At 49.8% G+C, this 22701-nt stretch overlaps 1 protein-coding gene across 1 annotated transcript in view; it reads left to right on the plus strand.

Annotated features, from left to right (window-relative positions):
* Positions 1-22701, plus strand: part of Rassf3 (Ras association domain family member 3) — a 59784-nt gene extending 37083 nt beyond the window's left edge. The window contains exons 2-5 of the mRNA XM_057757907.1: positions 14023-14130; positions 16359-16596; positions 18134-18243; positions 20021-22701. Coding sequence (XP_057613890.1) covers positions 14023-14130; positions 16359-16596; positions 18134-18243; positions 20021-20170 — 606 coding nt within the window. The 3' untranslated portion in view covers positions 20171-22701. The remainder of the gene's footprint in view (positions 1-14022; positions 14131-16358; positions 16597-18133; positions 18244-20020) is intronic.

Raw genomic sequence — 22701 nt, forward strand, 5'->3', positions numbered from 1 at the left:
TTCTTACTCCCTTCCCCTTTCTCTTCCAAGATAGAGTTTCTCTGTGTAGTCCTGGCTGTCCCGGAACTCGTTTTGTAGACCAGGCTGGCCTTGAACTCAGAAATCCTCCTGCTTTTGCCTCTTGAGTATGGGATTAAAGGCATGCGCCAGCATGCCAAGCTGCACTGGCTACTTCTAAGGCTTCTTTTTGTTTCTAAAATGGTATCTGCAGTGGTATTCTGTGCAGTCTCAAGCACACATTAATTTTTTGAGTGGTCATGCCTGGTCAATGGTTTTCACTGGTCGATTTCTAGGCTCGCCACGTTTCAGTTGTTTCTCCATGTCCATATGTTTCATTTGGGGAGTGGGGTCCTAACTTGTATTTTAATAGAACCTCTGTCTTACAAATTCCATTTTCCAAATGCTGGGTATTTAAAAAGGACCACATTTTATACCATGTCCCCGCCTGTGCCCGTAGCCGGTTGAGAAGACAGGAATAAGGTACATGGAGCCCCAGTTATCTTCATATCTGATAACAGATGACGTTGACATGAAGAGCAGTTTGTCTCTGGACAAGTGGCTGGGGATGTAGCTCAGTGGTAGGGTGCCTGCCGAGCATGCACAAGGTCCTAGGTTCGATCCTGCTCAGCAACGGGGGGGGGGGTGACAATCATGCGTGGTGAGGCAGTGTTTTCCCGTGCCACATGGTTATCTGGCAACCGATTGTTTTGTTTTCCTCGGCTTTTAGAGGCCAGTTGGTAGAAGGGCGTGGTTTTGGAGTCAGCCAGGCTTCATGTTTGTAGTCTTCACCTGTGACATCAGCTTACGGTGGGGACAGATGTCCTCCCGCGGGGATTTGTGGGTGGGTTACAGTGTACCGTGAGTGGCCTGGACCTCTGCTTGGCACCTCACTTCCGAAGCATCTGTAGTGACACGTAGTGTGTTTCTCTCTGCACCAGCCCACGGCTTCATGCTGTGTCAGCGCTCTGACTGGAGAGTTGTTCACGGTAGAGTGGTACGTAGCCGTTACTGCTTTGATAATTTGGAAGGGAAAGGAAAGTGTTCCTAAGCAAGTGAAGTTTTAAAGAGAAGGAATTCTGTATATTACGTATTCCCTAGACCTACTCAGTCTCACCTGGAGTTGACTTTGTAGGCAGGAATTGAACAACAGGGCCTGGGTGACCCTGGGGGACAAATGTCTCTCATCCTAATACCTGACTTACAGGACATTCTGAAGTGCCTCTTTGAAAAGCTTACTTGTGTTTGCCTGTTAGAGCACTCCATGGACTAGTTCCCCCGGGAAGGAGATTGACTTGACGCTGAAAAGGCAGAAAGACAGAACCTTGACATCCTTGCGGAAGGAGTATGGCCCTGGATGCCGTCCCTGGCCTAGCGTTTCCTTCGCTTCCACAGTGAAGCATCCTGTGTCCTTGGGGACACTTGCTCAGGCGATGCCTCGCAGAATATCCTGTGTTTGTGGCTTTGCTGACTGTCTGCTGGTGTTAGCAGCGGCTGGCTTCCCGTTGGGTCTTTAGCACGGAGAGAAGGGCAGCTTTGAAGGTGCCCGCCCGCCGAGACACATAGTCCTTCCATGCACACAGTTTTCCGGGACATCCATACCTCCCACCCAGCCAGGGTTTAGCACTCCCCTGCTCCTGTAGGCTGACCCTCTGAGCAGTGGGGGAGGGCCAGCTGCTGTCCCCCTGAGCTGAGGTGGAGCTGGTTTCCCCTGGACTGTGAGCTTCCTGTGCACACCACTGCAGGAGGAAATGGAGCAGGAGGGCAAATGAAACCTCAGCATGGAAGAGCCTCGCTGCTGCAAAGACAGTGTCAGTTACAAACACTAATAAAAACAGACAGGCAGCCCCGTTCTCGGGGCAGCTGTGGGCAGCCTTTATTTGTAAATTGCTCAGCTGTGTGACTTTAGGAGCCAACTATTATTTTTGGCAGTGTGTGTGTGTGTGTGTGTGTTTGTGCGTGTGTGAGTGTGTATTTGTGTGTGCATGCATGTATGAATGTGTGTTTTTGTGTGAATGTTTGAGTGCATCAATGTGTGTACGTGTGTGTGCACGTGCGTGTGTGTTTAGAGGCTGATACTGTTTTAATTCACTGACATAGTGACATCTCTCTACCTGAGATCTCTCTCTGTCTCTCTCTCTCTGTGTGTGTGTTTAGAAGCTGATGGAACTGTTTTGATTCACTGACATGGTGACATCTCTCTACCTGAGATCTGTGTGTGTGTGTGTGTGTGTGTGTTTAGAAGCTGATGAAGCTGTTATTTCACTGACACGGTGACGTCTCTCCACCTGACTTCTCTGTGTGTGCACACGTGTGTTTAGAAGCTGATAAGCTGATTTTAATTCCCTGTCATGGTGATGTCTCTAAGAACTCTGTTTGCTGTCACGGGCTCCTTGTTCCTGAGGTCTCCGTATGCAGCTGGCTGTCAGCCTTGCCTGGCTAGTGCCTCTGTTTCTTCTGGGGGGCAGTTGGCACATGAAAGTGAACTCAGTTTTACTGGCAAATGCTCAGTTGTGTTATGATTATTTTTGTTTCCAGGGTTATTTGTTTTTTATGCATAAAAAGTCCCCCACTAACCCCGTGGTTCACTTTTTCTTCTCCGATTAAGTCATCCAGACTCTGAAGAAGGTTTTTGAAGTGTTTGTAATTTTTTTAATGTTTCTTTTTTTCCACAGAAAAAGAGGAGGGAGGGAAGGAGGGAGGCTTCTCTCCAGATCTCCCCAGATAAAGGGCAAACACTCAACTTTCTGGCATACTTCCATATTTAGGCACTTCTGCTAGGTCTCCCAGGCTGCTCTGAAACTTGCCAAGTCGCCAAGGATAACACTGAGCTCCTGCCCCTGGCTGTGCCCTGAGTGCTGGGATTGAAGGATGCACCACCACGTCCAGCTTATGGGTCTTGAGGGATTGAACCCAGGGCTACCTGCGTGCCAGGCAAGCCCTCTGTCCACTAGGCTGGCTTTCTTTGCAGAGTTTGTGTTTGGTAGAATGTCTTCTCTGGTTTTCCTTTCATTTAGAAATCCTTCCATGAGCAGGATGGTGCTTTTTAGGGTATGACAGTATCTAGCCATTTTCTCTTTTCCTTCCTTCCTTCCTTCCTTCCTTCCTTCCTTCCTTCCTTCCTTCCTTCCTTCCTTCTCTTCTCTCTTTTCTTTATCTCCTTTCTTCCTTCATTTTTTTCCTTGTTTTTCAAAACAGGTTCCCTGTGTAGCTCTGACTGTCCCAGAAGTCACTCTGTAGACCTTGAACTCAGAGATCCAGCTGTCCCTTCTCCCAGCTTTCTCGCCATTTTCTTAGTGCTGGAAATGGTTCTCCAGTCTTTGAATGAGCTCTTTGGTCATAGCCAGGTATGACTTCTCTAGTTGCCAAGTATATAGCATTACCACGCGCTCAGATCACCACACACTCAATTGACTACTTTGGCAAAAATAACTCAGGCTCCAAAAACCACGAGCAGGTCTCTGTGCTCAGCACAGGGTCTCAGCTGCTCTGCGTGCTCTCTATCTGATTGTGAAGGGTGTGAGATAGTAATTGGGTAATTGTGAGGAGATTGACAGGGTGTGTGTGTGTGTGTGTGTGTGTGTGTGTGTGTGTGTGTAGGCTCCCAATCCACTGACATCAACTCTGGAGACTCTGTGTCTTAGTTAAAATTTCCATTGCTATGATGATGTACCATGACCAAAAAGCAAGTTAGGGAAGAAAGGGTTTATGTGGCTCACACTTCCACACCATAGTTCATCATCAAAGGAAGTCAGGGTAGGAACTCAAGCAGGGCAGGAACCTGGAAGTGGGAGCTTACACTTGTAACAGGAGAAGGAAAGACGGCATCGTCCTTTCCTATAAGCCTGGTGCAGATCATTTTACCTCAGCTCCGTGAGCATGCGGTGCCCTCAGTGGCCAGAAGAGGGCGTCAGATCCCATGGAACTGGAGTTCACAGATGGTTATGAGCCCTCATGTTGGTGGGTGGGAACCAAAACCAGGTCACCACCAAACAACCTATTTAACCCCAATTTCTGATTTTATTAAGACTTCTTTTGTTTTTCTCCTTAAATCAGGTGTCACCTGGCAAAGTCGCCACACATTTTGTCTGCCCACCTCTGGTGACTTTAGATTCCTGCTGGTGGTGGAGCAGCTGACACCTTCAGGGTTTCCCAGCCAGGCCCCACCTGCCTTCCAGGTCACAGCATTCCTCTCTGGCCGGCCTCCAAAGGAGCCTGTTCCATTCCCTTTCCCCAGAACCTCCCCTTAACCACGGAGTCTTCAAAAGTTCCGTGGAGGCTGTGACAACATGAGACACCACCTCCAGACTCCGACCCACCAAAGCTTCCAGTCTCCCTGGTGCTGTCGTGGGGGCGGGCACTGAGTGGGCTCCTGAGCCCTGGTAGTAATTGCCGTTAGCTGGTGCTGTGTGGCCACTGGATGACTCCAGGGGCCTCCAGAGTGCACCAGTGAGAACCGTAATCGGGCCAACAGGTGTATTGCCATGGCTTTGTGTGGCTCCCTTCCTTCCTGGCTTCAGGCACCCTCTTACCTTCATTTTCTTGGTTAATTTTCCTAATATCCAGCACACTTTATAGTACTTGGTTAGGGGAGCGTTGCAGGCAGGTCAAATAGAGTGTTAGATAATGCAGGGGGTGACAGAGACCTTAGTTCAGGGTCATCATCAGGGAGACGGAGGCCTGGAGTTGGCATGTTACGAAAGCCTCTGGCCTTTGCCCGAGAGCTGACGTCACCTGCCACCTCCATCCTTTGCCCGTTGCTCAGGCAGTGAGTGTAGCCAGGTTTCTGTGTGCATGGCCTCTCCCCTCTTGATTTGTTCACCCAAAATGTGAACAAAGTTAAATCGGCCACGAATTGTGTCACCGTTCCGAAATGAAAGTATCTAGTTGGCCCCCTTAGAAACATTTCAACGGGGCCTTCTAAGGCTGAGTGTCATCTGGTATGCTTCGAGGTTGGGACCTCAGCTGGGGCACTCCTGGAGCCACAGGTCCACCTCCAAGTTTGTTTTCTGGCTCCAGACAAACGAGCGAGTGGCTGTTTGACGATTGGCACGAGACCCAGTTTTAAAAGCACAACCATATAGGGTATTGGTGGAGTGGAAACCAGGGCTTTAAAGGGTGAGGTCATGGAAGGCCCAAATGAAGCCTTTTAATGTGTATCACAACTGCAGTCAATCTTACTAACGTGTTGGGCCGGGACCTGCTTTCGCAGCCCGGCTGTGCCAGCATACTTAAGGGGCACGCTTTGAAGACCTCTTGCTCCTTGATGCCGCAGATGGATAGCGGAGCATGTAAAACATTGCGCGTCTGATACTGTAAAGGCCTTGTATGCGCTTGCGGTTTTATAGCATTTTGAGAACATCACACTGCTTGACAAGACACGCGGGAGGATAGATTGCAAATGCAGGCTTGCAGCCAGAGTCATGACCAGGTCTGTTGTGTGGAGGACAGGGCCTGCCTCTGTTCAGGACCCAGCTAGTGGAAGACAGTCGTAGGAGTAAAAGATTTAAAAACACCGTAGGGTTGCTAGAAGCCTTAAAAGGTACCGAGGATGCTGGACCTGTATGTGTGTAGCGCAGGCCGCACCCATGGGCTGCTGCGGTGAGGATGGCTTCCTGGGTGGGGGGAGGCAACCATGAGGTGAGGAGCAGGGGACTGCCAGGGTGGCACTGGGTGGTGACAGACAGGGGCTGAGTTGGTGGTCGGAGCACAGCTCTTGTTTCTCTTCTGCAGCACTTAAGACGGCTACACACCCATCCTTAGAAAGTTGCTGTGGTTTTGTTTTTGTAGTTTAATTTTAATTTTTTTTAATGAATAGTTTAAAATAGCCACCAATGTTCTCTCCTGGTGTCACTTTGACTGTTAATCAGTAGCCGTAGGATGCTTCAAATGACCAGGAATGACAGATGTGTTTCAGGTGTATGGTAGCCCCCAGAGAATAGACACAGGACTGTCATCACACACACCGTCACCACAGTACTCGGGCTGAGGCTGGTGGGTGGGTGGCAAGTTTGAAGCCAGCCTGGGTGTGTAATGAAGGAACAACAAAAAAATACGTCCCTGCTTACAGTACTCACCAGGTCACAATAAATGAGCACCATAGCGTGTTCACAACGTTGTTAAAAGTCTCCTCTGGGCTGGGTGTTTTTACATTTTTATCTCCAGGACTTCCCAGAGCCTATAGCATTCTGAAGGCCACCGGGCATCTTGGAAGATGTGGTGGTGTGGGTGAGAGGAGACACAGGTCACGTGGCTTCCTCTGCTACTACTGGAGGCCCGCACCTGTCAGCTGGGGGGGGGGCACAGCTGTCACTGCAGGGACAACTAGGTCGGGGTTGACAAGGAGAACACACAGGTGCAGAGGAGATTTACCCGCCTACAAGCTGAACTCAAAGATAGACTCCTGAGTCCTCACAGGACTGGAAATGGAGCAACAACTCTCCGTCGCGTCTGCAGGGCAGCAGTCCCAGAGGGGCCAGTCCAAATCAGTATGCCAGGACCACACACGAGAGAGGCACCAAATCTCTGAACATGGCACCCGTGGGTTTGCAGCCATGAGAACACAGAAGCCGTGTTCTTTTTTTTTTTTTTTTTTTTTTTAAAGACAGGGTTTCTCTGTGGTTTTGGAGCCTGTCCTGGAACTAGCTCTTGTAGACCAGGCGGGTCTTGAACTCACAGAGATCCGCCTGCCTCTGCCTCCCGAGTGCTGGGATTAAAGGCGTGCGCCACCACCGCCCGGCGCCGTGTTCTTTTTTTATTATTACTTTTTATTAAGTGATTTATTTATTTTTATTTCATGTGCATTGGTATTTTGCCTGCACATGTGTCTGTGTGAGGGCGTCAATCCCCTGAACCTGGAGTTACAGACAGGGGCGAGCTGTTCTGCAGGTGCTGGGAATTGAAACTGGATCCTCTAGAAGAGCAGCCATCTCTCCAGCCCCATCAGCTGTTCTCTAGGGTCACAGGTCAGCACCGAGCATCCCAGGAACTGCTGTTCTGAATCTGACAGTTGGGTCTGCTTGTTTTCCCGTCTTTACACTTACACGTCTGTTCACGTTGTTTTCTTGGTGCTCTTGCCTTGTCCTTTGTTTGCACCCATGTCTGTACAGCCCGCTGCAGCCCTTCAAAGCCCCGCAGTTCCTTTCCTCATGCCAGTCTCCAAAGCTCCGTGCGGCTCCTAGCTTGCGATTGGCCGGAACACGACATGGTATGCATTGAAAAGCTGATTCTTAGACACACTTTTGTGCTCTGCCTCCTCAGTGTAAATGCAGACCTGGGCCATCCTGCCCTTCTTACGTGTTAGCTTTGTGTGACAGCCCCTTCTGTGTTCATCCCATACCAGGGTCTCCATGTCGTACACCTAAAAAGACTTCCCGCCAAGGTTCTCTACTGCTTGTCATACTTGAGAGCCCAGTTTCGGAGCATGTAACTCAACACGTTTTCAGTCAACTCGGGGTCGTGAGGCGTACCTGTAACCCTAGCACTAGACGTGGAGGCAGGAGGATTCCCTCGGCCATACACATAGCAAGTCTGCAGCTAGCCTGGGATATGGGGTCCTGTCTGGGACCTTTCACCTCCTAGAAAAAAGAACTTTTAAACACATCAGCCCTGCCTCTGCTTGCTCTGCTCCCGGAGAACTTGTTTCTTTGGGGGTAGGGGGTGACACTGGGAATGCTGGGTTTCAATGTAGCATAGGCTGTCCTGGAACTCACAGATCCACCCGCCTCTCTCTGCTCTGCCTCCGGAGTGCTGGGGTTAAAAGGCGAGCAAGCGCCACCACAGCCAGTGAGAACTCTCTCGCTCGCACGCTCCAGGACTGCAGTAGGAGGGGCTCTCCAGACAGTGTGCCTTAGTGCTCTCCCATTTCCTTATCCAGCCAAGCTGACAATCGAAATTGACCACCACGCCCCACGGAGCATTGTTCTGCTTCCTTGCTGGAGCCCCGCCTGGCCAGAATGTGTCTCTAGGAGTCAGGACCTGGACTCACCGTAACTGGCTGAATCCCACTGGCAGTCAGAGCGCACTGTCCAGGAACTGTGCTGTTTGAGGATGAGCGCCACTAGGTATTTCAGTCTGTGTGTGATCATAAGTCTTGGACTTGTTGTGTTTCTGTGCCACTGGGTAGCCCAAGCTCTTGAGACATCAGTGGGCAGTAGCCTGCTTTCAAAACTGGGGGTGAAATGCAAAGCAGGAATTCATGATTTCAGACTAGTGTGCAGAGAGAGCACTTGTCGGCCTGGTCAGGTTACCCTCTGATGCTGCAGGATGGACCCAGACCTCATCCGTTGTCAGAGCCGTGAGGAAGGGGGTCGTAGCATGCACTGGTAGTCTGCCTTCCTTACTCTGTGGAAAATTTGATTTTGTTTTTGTTTTTGTTTTTTCTTCCTCCAGCACCCCGGGAAGAAGGTCTGTAGCTTCCTTATCCTTCTTTTCTCTTTTAATTTTTGTTTAATTAATATTTGTGTGTGTGCCTGTGGGCATTGGAGCACTCCCAAAGCGGCAGAGGATAGAGGCCTCCCTTGAGTGGTTTTGAGACAGGGTCTCTGTTGATTGCTGCTACACATTCCCGACTAGCTGTCCTGCAATGTCCAGGGGCCCTCCTGTCTCTGTCTCCATCTCACCAAAGAAGCTCTGGGATTGCAGGTGTGTGTCGCCATGCCCAACTTTCTCAGAGCGCTGATCTAGCTCAGGTCTTCAGGCTCGCCTGGAGAGCAGTTTCCCCGCTGAGCTTTTCCCCAGGACCTCAGGTGTCTCACACAAGCGCTCTGCAGTGACCTCTTTCCCTAGTGCCGCCTTGTATCTTAGAGGCCTGTGGTGCCAAGGCAGATGACAGTCAAACAGGCAGGTGTGGGTGGGGCACAGGGAGCAAGGCAAACTTGAGCAGGCTGCTGGCCGGGAAGAGGTGGCAATCACAACTGCCTCTCTCAGCTTGACGGGAGCTTGGCCCGGAGCTTGGCGCCAGTGGGCACTAATAAATAATTGTCCAGTGATGGCCGGCACTGTGCCCTCTCAGTGGTATGAAGTAGGTATTGTTTTTGCACATTTCACAGAGATGAGAAAGCCAGGGCTCAGAGAGGTTACAAAACTTACCTTTGGTCACACAGCTAGGGTGAGGCAGAGCCATGATTTCAGACCTAAGTATGTCTAAACCATAATTCACATTCTGTCGCTAAGCTAAAACCGTGGTAGTGATTGTGCATCTGTCTTATTTTTACCCTTTTGAAGCCACTCGTATTTGTTCATTATGGTTTGAGCTTTGTGAAGGTGTAGCTTCAAAGTTAACGAGACAAACAGAAGCTGTTCGCGGACCCTCTCTCAGACCTGTAGGGGTCTTTGGAAAAGTCTGACTCATGAGCCTATGGGAACACACCTTGGGTGCAGGTTGTCTGTGTCTGTGAGGTGGATGTGTCTCACCGGTGAGAAAACAAACAGTCTGGAAATGTGGCCCCACCCAGGAAGCAAGGTTGACCCAAATTGTGCTCTTTGGGCACACTGGCTGGCAGACCTCTCCCTGTGGCCTCAGACAGAGATGACTTATAACCTGCCCAGCAGCCGCTCTGGGGTGTGGCCCCAGCCCCTCCCCGGCTGCCGAGAGCAATAACCATGCATTATTCACTGGCGGATGCCTCTGCCCTTCCCTGTCCTGCCCCAAAGTGAGAGTCTTGCTTATAGACTGTGCTGTGCCACGCCTGCCACGCCACGGCTTAACCCCGTCTTTGCCCTTTTCCTTCCCACCTCTTTGAGGGAAGGTTGCGTTTCCTTCCTCCTGCAGGGCTGTGCATGTATTTGGAAGAATTCTTCCCCAGGTTGGCAGACAAGAGTCTCTCAGGCTTAAACAACCTGGAAGTCTCGCCAGGGTAAGGGTCCTTCAGTCTGGACCTTACCTGGAATCAGTGTCATTTCCCTCCCATCTGCAATTGTGCTTGAAGCAGCTGAATTTGTCAGGCACATTCAACCTGGACTACCCAGAGGTAACGTGCACCCAGAGATGGAGACAGCTCCTGCTTTACTGAGTCCCTGTGTCCGTGCCCCACCCCCAGGCACACGCCTATGTGATAAGATTAAGTAGCCCTCCCCTCCCCCCCACACACATTATTTTTTAAAACCCTGCTCGGAAGTGCTCTGCTTTCCCAGGGTTTACTGTCCTGTTGATCTTTGAACAATGATATGCTCGGCCCAGAAAGGAGTCTTGTAGGTCATGGACTCCAACTCTCTAAATGGTTTCTCTTTCCTTGGTTTAATCTCTGAGAAATAAAGATAACCTTTCTGAGTTCCTCCTCTGTGGTCCTGTGTGGCTTGTCCTGAGGACATTGCTCTTTTGATGTTCCTCTCAGTGCCTTGGGCTCCTGGTTCCAGGGGGCCGAGGGGCGGGCTCTAGCCCGTGTCATCAAGGCTGCCCCTGGGAATTGACTCTTTGCCCCTTCACTTCTTTTCCTTGGAATCCCACCCAGCTGAAGCCCCCAGGATACACACGCAGTATGTTTATGTGCAGCCAGTGGTCTGGGGCCATTGGCTTCCTTGATCCCGTAGATGAAGCCATGTCCCTCCTTTGGTCTTACTAGAGAGAACAGCATCAGATTAGATCTTTGCGGACCTGTTGCTGTTAGGTCAGGAGCTCTTCAGATGTGACAGACTCGGCATCTAGCAGGAAGTGATGGGACAGGCCTAGGAGGCCCTGGGGTAGAATGCTCTGTACCTCCTGTCCCTGCTCCATCACCCCACACCGTTAGCCGGGTGCTCATTTGCAGCGTTGGGGATCAAAGGCAAAGCCTCGTGCTTGCTACCCCTCAGCTATTTCTTTAGTTTTTTTCTGTTTTTTAAAGGCGGTCTCTTGCTATGTAGCCGAGGCTAGCTCTTCCTGAGTGCTGGGATTCCGGCATGTGCCACCACACTGGGCCGTTCAGTTATCACACCCCTTTGAACCCACGTGGTCTCTGTCTCTGGATTCAGCCAACCAGCTACAATCGCTACTGAATCTGCACAGAATTTTTTTTTTTAAAGATTTATTTATTATATATACAACATTCCTTCCATGTATGCTCGCATGCCAGAAGAGGGCACCAGATCTCACTATAGATGGCTGTGAGCCACCATGTGGTTGCTGGGAATTGAACTCGGGACCTTTGGAAGAGCAGGCAGTGCTCTTAACCTCTGAGCCATCTCTCCAGCCCCTGCACAGAATTTTTTTCCTCACTAGTATTACTCTGACAACACAGCGGCAACTGTTTCTGCAGCGCTGGCATTGTGTTAGTGGTGGGAAATAACATGGAGATGTCTAAGTTGTGTGGGGAGAGAAACCGAGTTAGCTGCAAATCCCGTGCCTTTTTCTTTATAAGGGACAGAAGGAGTTTGGTGTCTATGGAGGAGGCAATGACCTTTACCCTGTCTTCTCAGGAATAATTGTATGTACTTTGAAGGCCTCTGGGCAGTTAACACAAATTGAATGCGTAGACAAGGCTACCTCATTCCCTGGTCAGCTGTGGCCATTGACTGACTAGTTGTCGACTGGAAAGAACGACAAGGAGGAATGGGCTACATTTTTGTTTTTTTGTTTTGTTTGAGATAGAGTTTCACTATGTAGCCCTGGCTGTCCTGGAACTCACAGAGATCCTCCTGCCTGTCCAGATGCTAGGGTGGAAGGCGTGCCCAGTTTGAACTACATATTTTACATTTCCTTAGAATTTTTTTTTGGAAAATCTCTTTTTTCCTTTTTAAAAAATTATTTTTATTTTATGTACATTGGTGTTTTTTCTGCATGCACATCTCTATAAGGACGTTGGGTCCCTTGGAACGGGAGTTACAGACATCTATGAGCTGCCGTGTGGGTCCCAGGAATTGAACCTGGGTCCTCTGGAAGAGCAGTCAGTGCTCTTAACTGCTGAGTCATCTCTCCAGTCCTCTTTGGGAAAATAACCCACAGTAACAACAAATATAAAACTGTTCCGGGAGTGCGGTGGGGACCACATCGGCGCTGGCAGTGTTCGCGGCGGGCTTCCGGCTTGCCCACGGAGCCACAGAGATGGGCATATTATCCGTGCTGGTTATTTTCCAGTGCTGTCTGGGTTCTACACTGTGCCAGGCCAGTGCAGAAACTGGAAATGGTCACAGTCGATGCCCTTCACCCTGATTAGGGCCTAAGCGCCTTTTTATATGCTGGGTGGCTCTCCGCTCGTGGCTTCCATAGTGGCCATTCCTGATCCACTGCCACGCAGGAGTCACCATGGAACAGCCGCCTGCCTGGAGAATATCTAACCGTGAGCGTGGTGAGCTTCGGCCAGCTGAAACCATTCAAATTTAATTCCAATCCACTCCTCGAGCTTGAATCTGACTATACACATGGTCTTTACATTTTCAAGTGTTCGTCTAGGCCAGAGCCTTGAAGACCAGTCCAGTTTAGTGGAAATGACATATAGGACCCGGAGCAAGGTAGAGCTTGCTCTGGTAACTGCAAACCTCTCCTGGTTCTTCTCTAAGCCACAGAGAGACTAGCTAGCTCATTTCGGGGGAGGACTTAATGAAAGTGCCCACGTGGAGACTTACAGGCTGCCAGACAGCTGGGCTTTGGGCTCAGGCCTTTCCTCAGCAGCGAAATTTCTTGACTTCCAAATTAATTCACTTCCTCAAATCCTCAAATTCGGTCTCACCTGGGCTCTGGAGTAATTATGCTAGCTCTGCTGGGTGGCTGGGAGAGTTCCGTGTGACCCAGGCACCGTGCTTACGTGGCTGCACCTGTGCTGTCTTAGGGTCTGCACTGCTGGGTGAGATTCTGAGCAACGGCAAATTGGGCAGGAGAGAATTTACTCCTTAGAGTTACATGTAGTCCATTGTCCCAGAAAATCAGGGTGCAGGAACTCTGGAGGAGTAAGTGTTCACCCAGCAGTCCATTGGAGGTACCGCCCACCATGAGCTGGGCCCACCCACATCCGTCATCCAATCAAGAAGATGCCCCACGGGCTTGCCCACAGTTCAGTCTGAGGGGGCGTTTTCTCAGCTGAAGTTGCCTATCCCCAAATGACTCTACCTTGTGTCAAGTTGACATAAAGCTAGGTAGGATGTTCGGTCTTTTATTTATAGGCAGTAAATTAGTAGTAAATTCTAAAGGATCACAAGAGAATTTAACCGGTCAGTTTTTGCCCTTTCTGGTTATACGGAGAGAGAGGTGTGGGGAAAAATAGGCAGGGTGCTGGGTGCTGGTCACTTGCGCCTTGGCCTAGGGAGGTTGTGCATGGTTTGACAGGTGGATGGCTAGCGCGGTTGATTGGCATCATTCCCTGCTGTGCTTATTGCTAATATTGACTGGAAAGCTGGAGCGACCCTAACGTTAATCCAGTTCTAGACACGCATCTTTAAATATTGTTAGAGGGGCTGGAGAGATGGCTCAGTGGTTAAGAGCATTGCCTGCTCTTCCAAAGGTCCTGAGTTCAATTCCCAGCAACCACATGGTGGCTCACAACCATCTGTAATGAGGTCTGGCGCCCTCTTCTGGCCCTCAGGCATACAAGCAGACAGAATATTGTATACTAAATAAATAAAAAATAAATACATTTAAATATTGTTAGAAACGGGGCACAGGGACTCTCAGCTTTAATCCCAGCCCCTAGGAGGCAGAGGCAGGCGGGTCTCTGTTAGTTCCAGGACAGCTGGGGCTACATAGAGAAACTCCGTCTTGAAGAAAATGAAATAAATATGTAAATAAGCAATTGTTTGAAGTCGAAGTGTCTGTACTGTGTGGAATGATATTTTTGCAGAAGGGAAATTGACCAGAGGGAGATTTGCAGAATGCTGTTTAATGAAGCACTGTTTTCAGCTGCTGGTGGGTTGTTTTCATTTCAGTGTGGGAATGGGGGAGGGGCACACGTGGTGGGTGAGCCTGGGGTGTTAAAGGCGAAATAGAGCAGTGTTGTGTCTCGGGAAATGCGCCTGCTGCTCTTTTGTGGGATTGTAGACGCCTAGTTCATCTGCCTTTTCTCCCCTATGTTGTTCGTGCATGACACAATCTTTTTTTTTTTTTTTTTTTTTTTTTAGGATGTGGAGAAAGAGAAGGAAACTCACAATTACCTCAGCAAAGAGGAAATCAAAGAGAAAGTCCATAAGTACAATTTAGCCGTCACAGACAAGTTGAAGATGACCTTGGTAAGTCCTTCCTGGTTCAGTTGGCTCTTACCATAAGACAGATGGGGTCAAGAAAAGGCCAGATGGGGTGGTACACGTCTGTAATACCAACACCCCTTCAGAAAAAAGGAGAATTGTCTGGGGTGGGTGGGTGGGGTTTCTGGGTCTGGTAGCCTGGATACCCAAGAGCAGCAGCTGGAACGAGAGAGACAGAGACCCTACAGTGAGCAGATGGGAGAGTTCTCTGACCTCTCTGAGCACATGTGGATGCACATATAGCCACACACCAAATAATATATAAACCTATTAAAAAAAAAAAGCAAAGAAATCAGTAGTATGATTTGTCTATTTTAATCTAGTAACAATTAACAGTCAAGGTCTGTAGAACAGGAAAACAATATTTTTGCAATTTTCAAATTGAATCTCTTTGTAGCTGAGGTTGAATATTGATGATTGCGATGATTGTGTTAGTGTCGTTACCCCCCCCCCCCCCAGAGGGCGAAATTTGGGTTGGTGAGAGGGCTCGGGGCGAAGCCACTTGTTGCATGAGCCTATGATGACTCTTGACTGCACACGGAGAGGAAAAAGAGCAAAACTACTCCAGGGTTGTCCTCTGACCCCCAGACCTGTGCACTGTGACACACGTGCCAGACACACACATTATGACACGCGTGCCAATACGCACGTTAATATTTTAAAAGGGAAATGCATTAATTTTATCTTAGTAGATTTGCGATTCCTCCTTGCCAGGGGATATCTGGGCATTGTCTACTATATCTGAAGTAGCTACGATTCTATTGAGACTTCCTTTGATTTCTACCCAGTGTAGAATAGATGCAGAAGCATTTGCCCATGGATCAATCTGCCCTGACTGTCCACATAGCACAGGGTACATAATGTTCAGCTTCCTTCAAGGTCAGGTGTAAGTATCTACAACACTGTCCCACACCGTGTGACACACAAGTTGAGAGTCAGGGTTTAGTGCCAGTGAACTGAGGTGACAGCAAAGCTGCCGTCGTGACGTCTCCAGACTGAACTAAACTTCCCCCTCCATTTAGCAACCTTCTTCTGCAGCGCTTGTTGTCCACTGGTGCCGTTTTTCCAGAGCTGTGGCCCCTAGTCTGTTAGTCCATTGCCTGTGAACTGGCAGAGATCTTGGAAAGGACAGAGTGACCTGCTTAAAACAGGCCCAGGTGGACTTTGTAACCTGTGGACCCTGTGATGAAAGATACCTCTCCTGTGGCCTTAGAACGACCAGAAGGAGAGGTGGGATAGATAACCCCAAGTTAGCCTTTGTTCATCCAACTGCGAGCCTGCCTGCCTGCCTGCTTCCCTCTTTCATTCCCCCCCCCTCCCTCCCTCCCTCCCTCCCTCCCTCCCTCCCTCCCTCCCTCCCTCCCTCCCTCCCTCCCTCCTCACCTCCCTTTTGTCAGGGTACACATGTGTCCATGTGAGCGTGGGTGCCCTTGGAGGCCAGAAGCACACGCACCAGAACAAACAAGGAAATTTGTAAATTGATCCTGAAGAAAAGAAATAGAAGATGTTAAAGTTGTCCCACACGGTATTTATTAAATAAGACCGATTAGTTTTAATTAGTTTTAATCCACATGATAGTGGTGTGTTCTTATAGAGTGAAGACTAGACTGTCAAGTACTGCGACAGCTAAGAGGTGGCCACCCCTTGTTTGTAGTGAACGTGCCTATAATTCCCATGGTTTGGGTGTGCTTTAAAGGTGCCTGGTGTGCACCGCATGCTGTGCACTGATGACGCTAACAGAGTTTCGGGGAAGAGGTCATCTGGTGTGTGACCTCACTACCACTGGGAGTAAAGCCAGCCTGATTGCCTGGTGTCCGCTCATTGCTGCCTTTGGTGTCTCAGAGCCCTCGCTCCGACCTTCTCTGGAGGATGGTGGGAGATGCCCAGCACTGAGCGGAGATAACCCTCGGGCTTCAGGACAGCTCTGGTCTGGCAGACATGTGCCGCACAGGACTGTGTCCTCTCGGATGGGTGCTGGCCCAGCACACGAGGCTTCAGAAGCTCAAACCTCAGGGCCAGCGCTGCAGGGCTAGCGTGTTTCCTCCCCTGCATTTCCGAAGGCCTTGCATTGATCCCCCACTGAAGCCCTCTGCACTCTCCTGGGAAGTTGAGAGAAGACCAGCAAAGAACTGTTGGCCTTCCCCTTTGTCTTGACGCACTAATGCACTCCTGTCCTGCCTACACACTCACCGTGACCTTTCTTCCTTCTTCAGAACTCAAATGGGATTTACACTGGCTTCATTAAGGTGCAGATGGAACTCTGCAAACCCACCCAGACCCCAGCCAACCCCGGGAGACCCCCACCCAGCAGCCGAGGGTGTGTGAACACTCTTCACATCAGCAGTACAAACACCGTGGGAGAAGTGATCGAGGCCTTGCTCAAGAAGTTTCTGGTCACGGAGAGCCCCAGCAAGTTTGCACTTTACAAGCGATGTCACAGGGAAGACCAAGGTGTGTGGCCATGCGTCCAGGGGGAGCGGTCTGTCCGCTCTGTTTATGTGTCTTGTATTCGTTAGGAGAAGGGCAGCGGATAGATGCCGTGTCAGACTATCAGAGCCCAGGGACAGACTGGAAGCCACATGCTCAAGGCGGATCTTTATGATTCCTGGCTGCTTGTATCTCTGAGCTGACAGGTGGTTGAGGGGCTTTGGGGCTGCTAGTAGTAGGCACGTGTGGGAGATTTGCTGGCACGCCCGGAGGGGCAGGTTTGGTGAGGGTGTGGTGGCAAGGATTTTAATACCTTTCAGGACACAAAAGAATGGGCTGGAGAGATGGTTCAGCAATTAAGAGCACTGGCTGCTCTTCCAGAGGTCCTGAGTTCAATTCCCAGCCACCACATGGTGACTCACAATCATCTGTAATGAGATCTGGTGCCCTCTTCTGGCCTGTATGAATACATGAAGGCAGAACACTGTATACATAGTAAATAAATAAAACTTTTTTTTTTTTTTTAAAAATTAAGACTTTTTTAGTTGAAGTCTTCAGTAATGCTTTCACGTTTGAAGTTCACCCACACACGTGGTGTGATGGGCAAAGAGACACACATATAATTCATTCAACTCACATGTGAAAAGAGTAAGTGGTGTTTTGACCCAGGGTCTATCTGAACTTATGCTCATGCCCAGTGGATAGAAAGAATATTAGGTTATCTCATAAAATGGGATGGGATGTCCTGGGCGAGGCGTTCGAAGGAAGTTGGTGTCTATGATTCACTCTGCGCCAACCCGGAAGTATAACAAATAGCAGTGAGCTGTTTGTGCTTTTTCCGGTTTGGCTCTGGGAAAAGCCCGCAGCAGCCATAGAGGAAGATGTGCTGAGCTTGACCTGGCGCACAGGGTGACTGACACACAGCGTCCTTCTGAGGATGTGCCATTCATTAGACACAGTCCCGACAGCTCCGGCCCTCCCGAAGCCACAGGCTCTGCAGCCTGGTGGAGGACGAGCAGACACCAGCAAACTGTGGTGAAGTTCCATCTGAAGTAGCAAGGGACAGGGACAGTCTGGCGACATTTTTAGCTTGCCAGCAACTTCTCAGCTGGACATCAGCTACACAGTCTAAAGTGGCCGTGTCCCAAATTGTCATCCTTGTGGCTAGCATATCTTTAGACACTAGAGTGCATTTGTGTAGAGACACGCCATATCCGTGTGACAATGTCTGGTTCTCTTGGCTGCTGGTTCTTAATCTACAAAGAGGCTTGCTCCTAGAGCTTGGGATTCGTGTTGCTTGGTTGAGATAATTTCATTGTTTTTAAAGGGGTTAAGTTCCTCTTTTTTTCCCCCAAAAGTTTGTCTCCTTTCTGACAGGAAGGACAAAATCTTTTGGGGCAAATTCCTATTTTATTTTGTTTTTAAAACTCATTTCCTCCTCATCAAGGCTTCGTGTGTCCTGGGCGGTTTGTTCACCGTGGGCCCTTGGGGTTTATAGAGTCTCGGGAGTGGGGTGGGGTGGGGGAGTCCTCTGTAACAGGCCGTTTGTCTCCCTCCCCAGTGTATGCCTGCAAGCTCTCCGACCGGGAGCACCCGCTCTACCTGCGCTTGGTAGCAGGGCCCAGAACTGACACGCTGAGCTTTGTCCTTCGAGAACACGAAATTGGAGAGGTGAGCGAGCAACTGTTGACAGTGGCCACAGAACAGCTGGCCTGCTTTATTTCATCAAGGAGGTGGGGCGGGAGGGAGCAGGAGTCGCCTGGAATGATCCCCAAGTTAGCTTACAGTATAATTCTCTTAGGCCATTACATTGCCGGGTGCTCTTCAGGACTCGGAGGAAATAATTCTTCCTTGTCTGGCTCTGTGCGGAGAGCCGTTCTAATCTCCTCCCAGCCCCGTATCAGCTGAGCCTCCCCGTCCCTTTGCTGCTGAGAAAAGACTCCAGGCCAGTTTCCTTCTGACAGTAAATAAAGGGAAACCCAGCACATACGGGCCTCAGAGTCCGCCTCCCTCTTTATGCATGCAGTGGGTGACTTGGGAGTTCTTGGCATGAGCACCCTTCTCCCCAGGGGAGGATGTCCTGGGGTGTTCACTGGAAAACATTTTCTGCCCTATAGGACATCTGTGAGCTTTCAGTTTGAAGTGAGGGCTGGAGAGATGGCTCAGTGGTTAAGAGCACTGACTGCTCTTCCAGAGGATCCAAGTTCAATTCCCAGCATCCACATGACAGCTCACCCCTTTCTATAACTCCAGTTCCAGAGGATCTGACACCTTCACACACAGACATTCATGGAGGCAAAACACCAGTGCACATAAAATAAAAAATAAATAAAAATTTAAAAAGCAGAAGTGTGGAGAGCGTCAGCTCACGAGGCTGGGAGAAGGGGCTTGCTGGCTTAGCCGGCAGAGACCAGCACTGTGCTTAGACGGGGGACACGGTCTGAGGCAAACCTCTAATTGTTCTAGCTTTTCTAATCAGAATGATCTATAAAGTGACACTAAATATTTCCTTTAAAGTATCGTCATTGTTATTATGTGTATGTGTGATATGTGTTTGTGGGTGTGTGTACCACAACACAGGCATAGAGCTCAGGGGACAGTGCTCATGTGCTTGGCACGGCTCATATGTGGACATCAGGGCAGCTTGCAGGAGTTGGATCTCTCCGCGTGTATCAACTCATCAGCTTGATAAGAGATAGTGCTAGCACTGAAGCATCTCACTGTCGTCACTCCGTTTTGTGCATGCGTGCGTGTGCGCGTTTTGGGTGCGTGTGCGATATGGTACCTGCTGTGGGGAGAGACTCTGTTAGAGAACCAGACCGCTGTCATCGGGACAGGAAACAGACGCCGAGTAGTGGGAGGCAGCCAGTTGCCACGCAGGGCAGGTGTAGGTGAGGGACCGGGGAAGGAGCAACAGTCATTTCAGTCTGGATTGTGAACAGGGCTTCTAAGGGGTGCAGTGAGAGCCTTGCGTGGCAAGGGAGCAGGAGAGAACCTGGAGTTAAGATTGTAGGAGAGAGCCGGGCGATGGTGGCGCATGCCTTTAATCCCAGCACTCGGGAGGCAGAGGCAGGCGGATCTCTGTGAGTTCGAGACTAGCCTGGTCTACAGAGCTAGTTCCAGGACAGGCTCCAAAGCCACAGAGAAACCCTGTCTCGAAAAACCGAAAAAAAAAAAAAAAGATTGTAGGAGAGGAAGAAGATGCAGCAGACACCAGGAATTGATCTCTGGAGGGTTGGACTAGGAGCTGAGGACAACCGTACCCCCCACTTTTTGATAGCCAGTGTTCTGCAGGGCCTGGAGTCACTCAGGAGGCTGAGGTGGAGGATGATCATGAGTTCAAGGCTAGATTGTGCTACGTAGCTAACCTTGTCTCTGGGGAAAAAAGGAACTGAAGTAATTATTTCCGGACTCTGAGTTACGCGGCCTGTTCTCTCTCCCCCCACAGTGGGAAGCCTTCAGCCTGCCAGAGCTGCAGAACTTCTTGCGCATCTTGGACAAGGAGGAGGACGAGCAGCTGCAGAGCCTGAAGCGGCGCTACACAGCCTACCGGCAGAAGCTAGAGGAAGCCCTGGGCGAGGTGTGGAAGCCCGGCTAAGGCGAGGGCTTCCTGTCAGGAAGGCACAGCTCGGACCATGAAAGAGCGGCACCGCCCCTGCTCAGAGAGCTGTTTCCACGCCCGCCATGCTAGGGCCTTCTTCTTTTCTCTCTAGACACAGTTCTCAAAGCCCGCACACACAGCATCCTGCGCCTCACCGATTGGCACAAGGGACTCCGCAAGCTTGTTCTGTTGGCATGGCGACGTTACCTCTTGCAAGCTGTGAGCCTGTGGTCCTCGGGCACATCCTGGAGTGCTCGGAAGAATGAACTCTGGGTCGATTCCCTGTTTTCTTCTAGTTACTTTGATTATGTGATCTTTGTTAGGCTTCAGGGTGGGCAGATACTAACAAGCGGTCTTTGCAAACTTGTCCTGCGGCGAAATTGCCTGCTTGGTTGTCTTCATTCGGAACAGTCTGCTCCATGATCTGAAAGACACAGGAATGTAGGAACTCTGGGGGGTTGGGAAAAGCTGTGTAAGAGTTTTGATGAAGAAAGTAAAGAGCATGTTGGGAAGGTAGAGAGAGTGGAGAGCCCTCGGCTTGGGAGGGTGGTGCGGCTTCTGAGTTAGCGATAGAGGAGGAAGGCGTATTTGTTCGTAAAGGAGTCAAAAGCATTTAAAAGCATTCAGGGTTGATGTTTTAAGATTGCTTGATTTAGTGGTAAAGTGTGGGGTTAGAGCCAAAGAGCTAGGAGCTGAGCCCAAAGGAGGGGTCCATGAACTGCAGCTGGCCTGTGGTGGATTTACCCTTGACTGAGGTGATCCCGAGGAAGGCCCCCCTGCGGCTGGCCCTGTGGTGATCCAGAGGTAGGCCTCCTGCTCCTGTGGCTAGACCTGGCATCTGTGCACCAGTTCACCGACTCTGCTGGTGTAGAGCGGATAGTCTCTGGGTATAGCTTCTGTGTAGGTGTAGGTGGGGCCTGACCATGACTGATCTCTGTTAAATGTAGTTCCCCCCACCCAGAGTTTTTTCTCAGTTAAAAAGGAGTTTAGGTAAGGGCAGCTGTTTACCCTCAGCTGTTAGCTAGAAGATGTATCAAGTCCAGGGCTCACAGCAAACTTTTTGACAATCACTCTCTTTCCCCTTCATTCCACCTCTCCTTTCCCCTCCCCCTCCCCCTTTGGTGTCCCCTTTGTCCCTCTAAAGTGTTCTTCTTACAAAGTAGAGGACAAGGATGCTGATCAAAGGCCAATCCTACCACATCCTTGCCTCGCAGAGACTTGACTAAGGCCCCCAGGAAGGCAAGTCCACACCCCGCTGACAGCACCGCAGCCGCTCATTCTGGAACTATTTTAACAGACTTGTGCGTGTTCCTTCCAACCAAAGAAATGCATGTGCAATAGAAGCCTTCCTGAGGACGGGCCGTCCCCTCAGTTTCTGCAGCAGCTTGCAAATGGGAGAGCAGAGGGAGCGGTGCGCTGGGCTTCCGGAGGGGCCTCACCGGCGCTCTGCTTTGAGTCTAGGTAGATTCTGTTGTTGTTTATAAATTCCCAAGGAATTGTTAACGGGTGAGACTTAATGGATTCTTTTGGAAATTCCAAGGTGCTCCAGCTCTTTGCCTTTCTATGAACCGTGCCTTTGAGTGAGTATCTGTCCCTTCGCAGTGGCTCTCCTGACTTGTCAGAGGCTGTCACCCTGTGGGGCAGATCCAAGTGCAGGGTATGCTCCACAGCTCTGAGACAATCGTCTAAGCTATTAGGAAGAGTTGGAAAAAAATAATAAAACACAAAAACATAGAACTAGCTATAAAATATGGATGGCACATCGTGTTTAATTTTGCATGTAATTTCTTAGTGCGTCAGCGAGGCTTTAGTGACACCGTCACCCAACCCTTCGCCTTTGTTGTTCAGGGAACCCTTCGTGGCTTCTGTGCTGGTTTTACTATTGAGACTGGGGCTTGGGTTTGTGTCTGCTGTCGCCAACCACCTGGTCTTCTAATTACTCCTCCAAGTAAGCTTAGAGTTGGTGAAGCGTTCGTTTCTCAGTTCAAGACCCTGCTAGAACCCGAAAGTAGTAGCTGATGGCTATCTGTGAATTTATTATTTTTTTTTTTTACTTGAAGTAGACTGTGTGATGCAGGAATCCTCACCTGTGTTCGTTTGAACCTCGCTCGCTGCCATGTGCACTACACCTCGTGACTCGGAAACTGGTGAAGATCTGCCCGTTCCGGGTTCCTGAAGATTGCTGTTCTCCCAAACACTGGTTACTACAGCGGCTTTTCTAAAGCATGAAGAAGAGCCCCGGAGGCCAGAGATCTTTATTGTCACGCGGTGTTCCAGCCTTTCTGTCAAATGAAAGCAAGCCTTACTGGAATGCTGTTTTCTCTCCGGCATGTGATGGTACCCGAACGAACGGTGTTAAATGAAGGGCGGAGTTGCAGGGGAGCATTTGAAATCTAGAAGTTAAAAGCTATATTTATAATGTTGATGAGTTTTAAGTTTTATTTTTATAGGGAAGATTTTTCTCCCCTGAAGTTGTGTCTGGAATGGCAAAATTGTTTCTATTATTAAAAATTGAAGTTGTTAGTTGA

Source organism: Chionomys nivalis, chromosome 25 (assembly GCF_950005125.1).
Source record: "Chionomys nivalis chromosome 25, mChiNiv1.1, whole genome shotgun sequence".
Lineage (NCBI taxonomy): Eukaryota > Metazoa > Chordata > Mammalia > Rodentia > Cricetidae > Chionomys > Chionomys nivalis.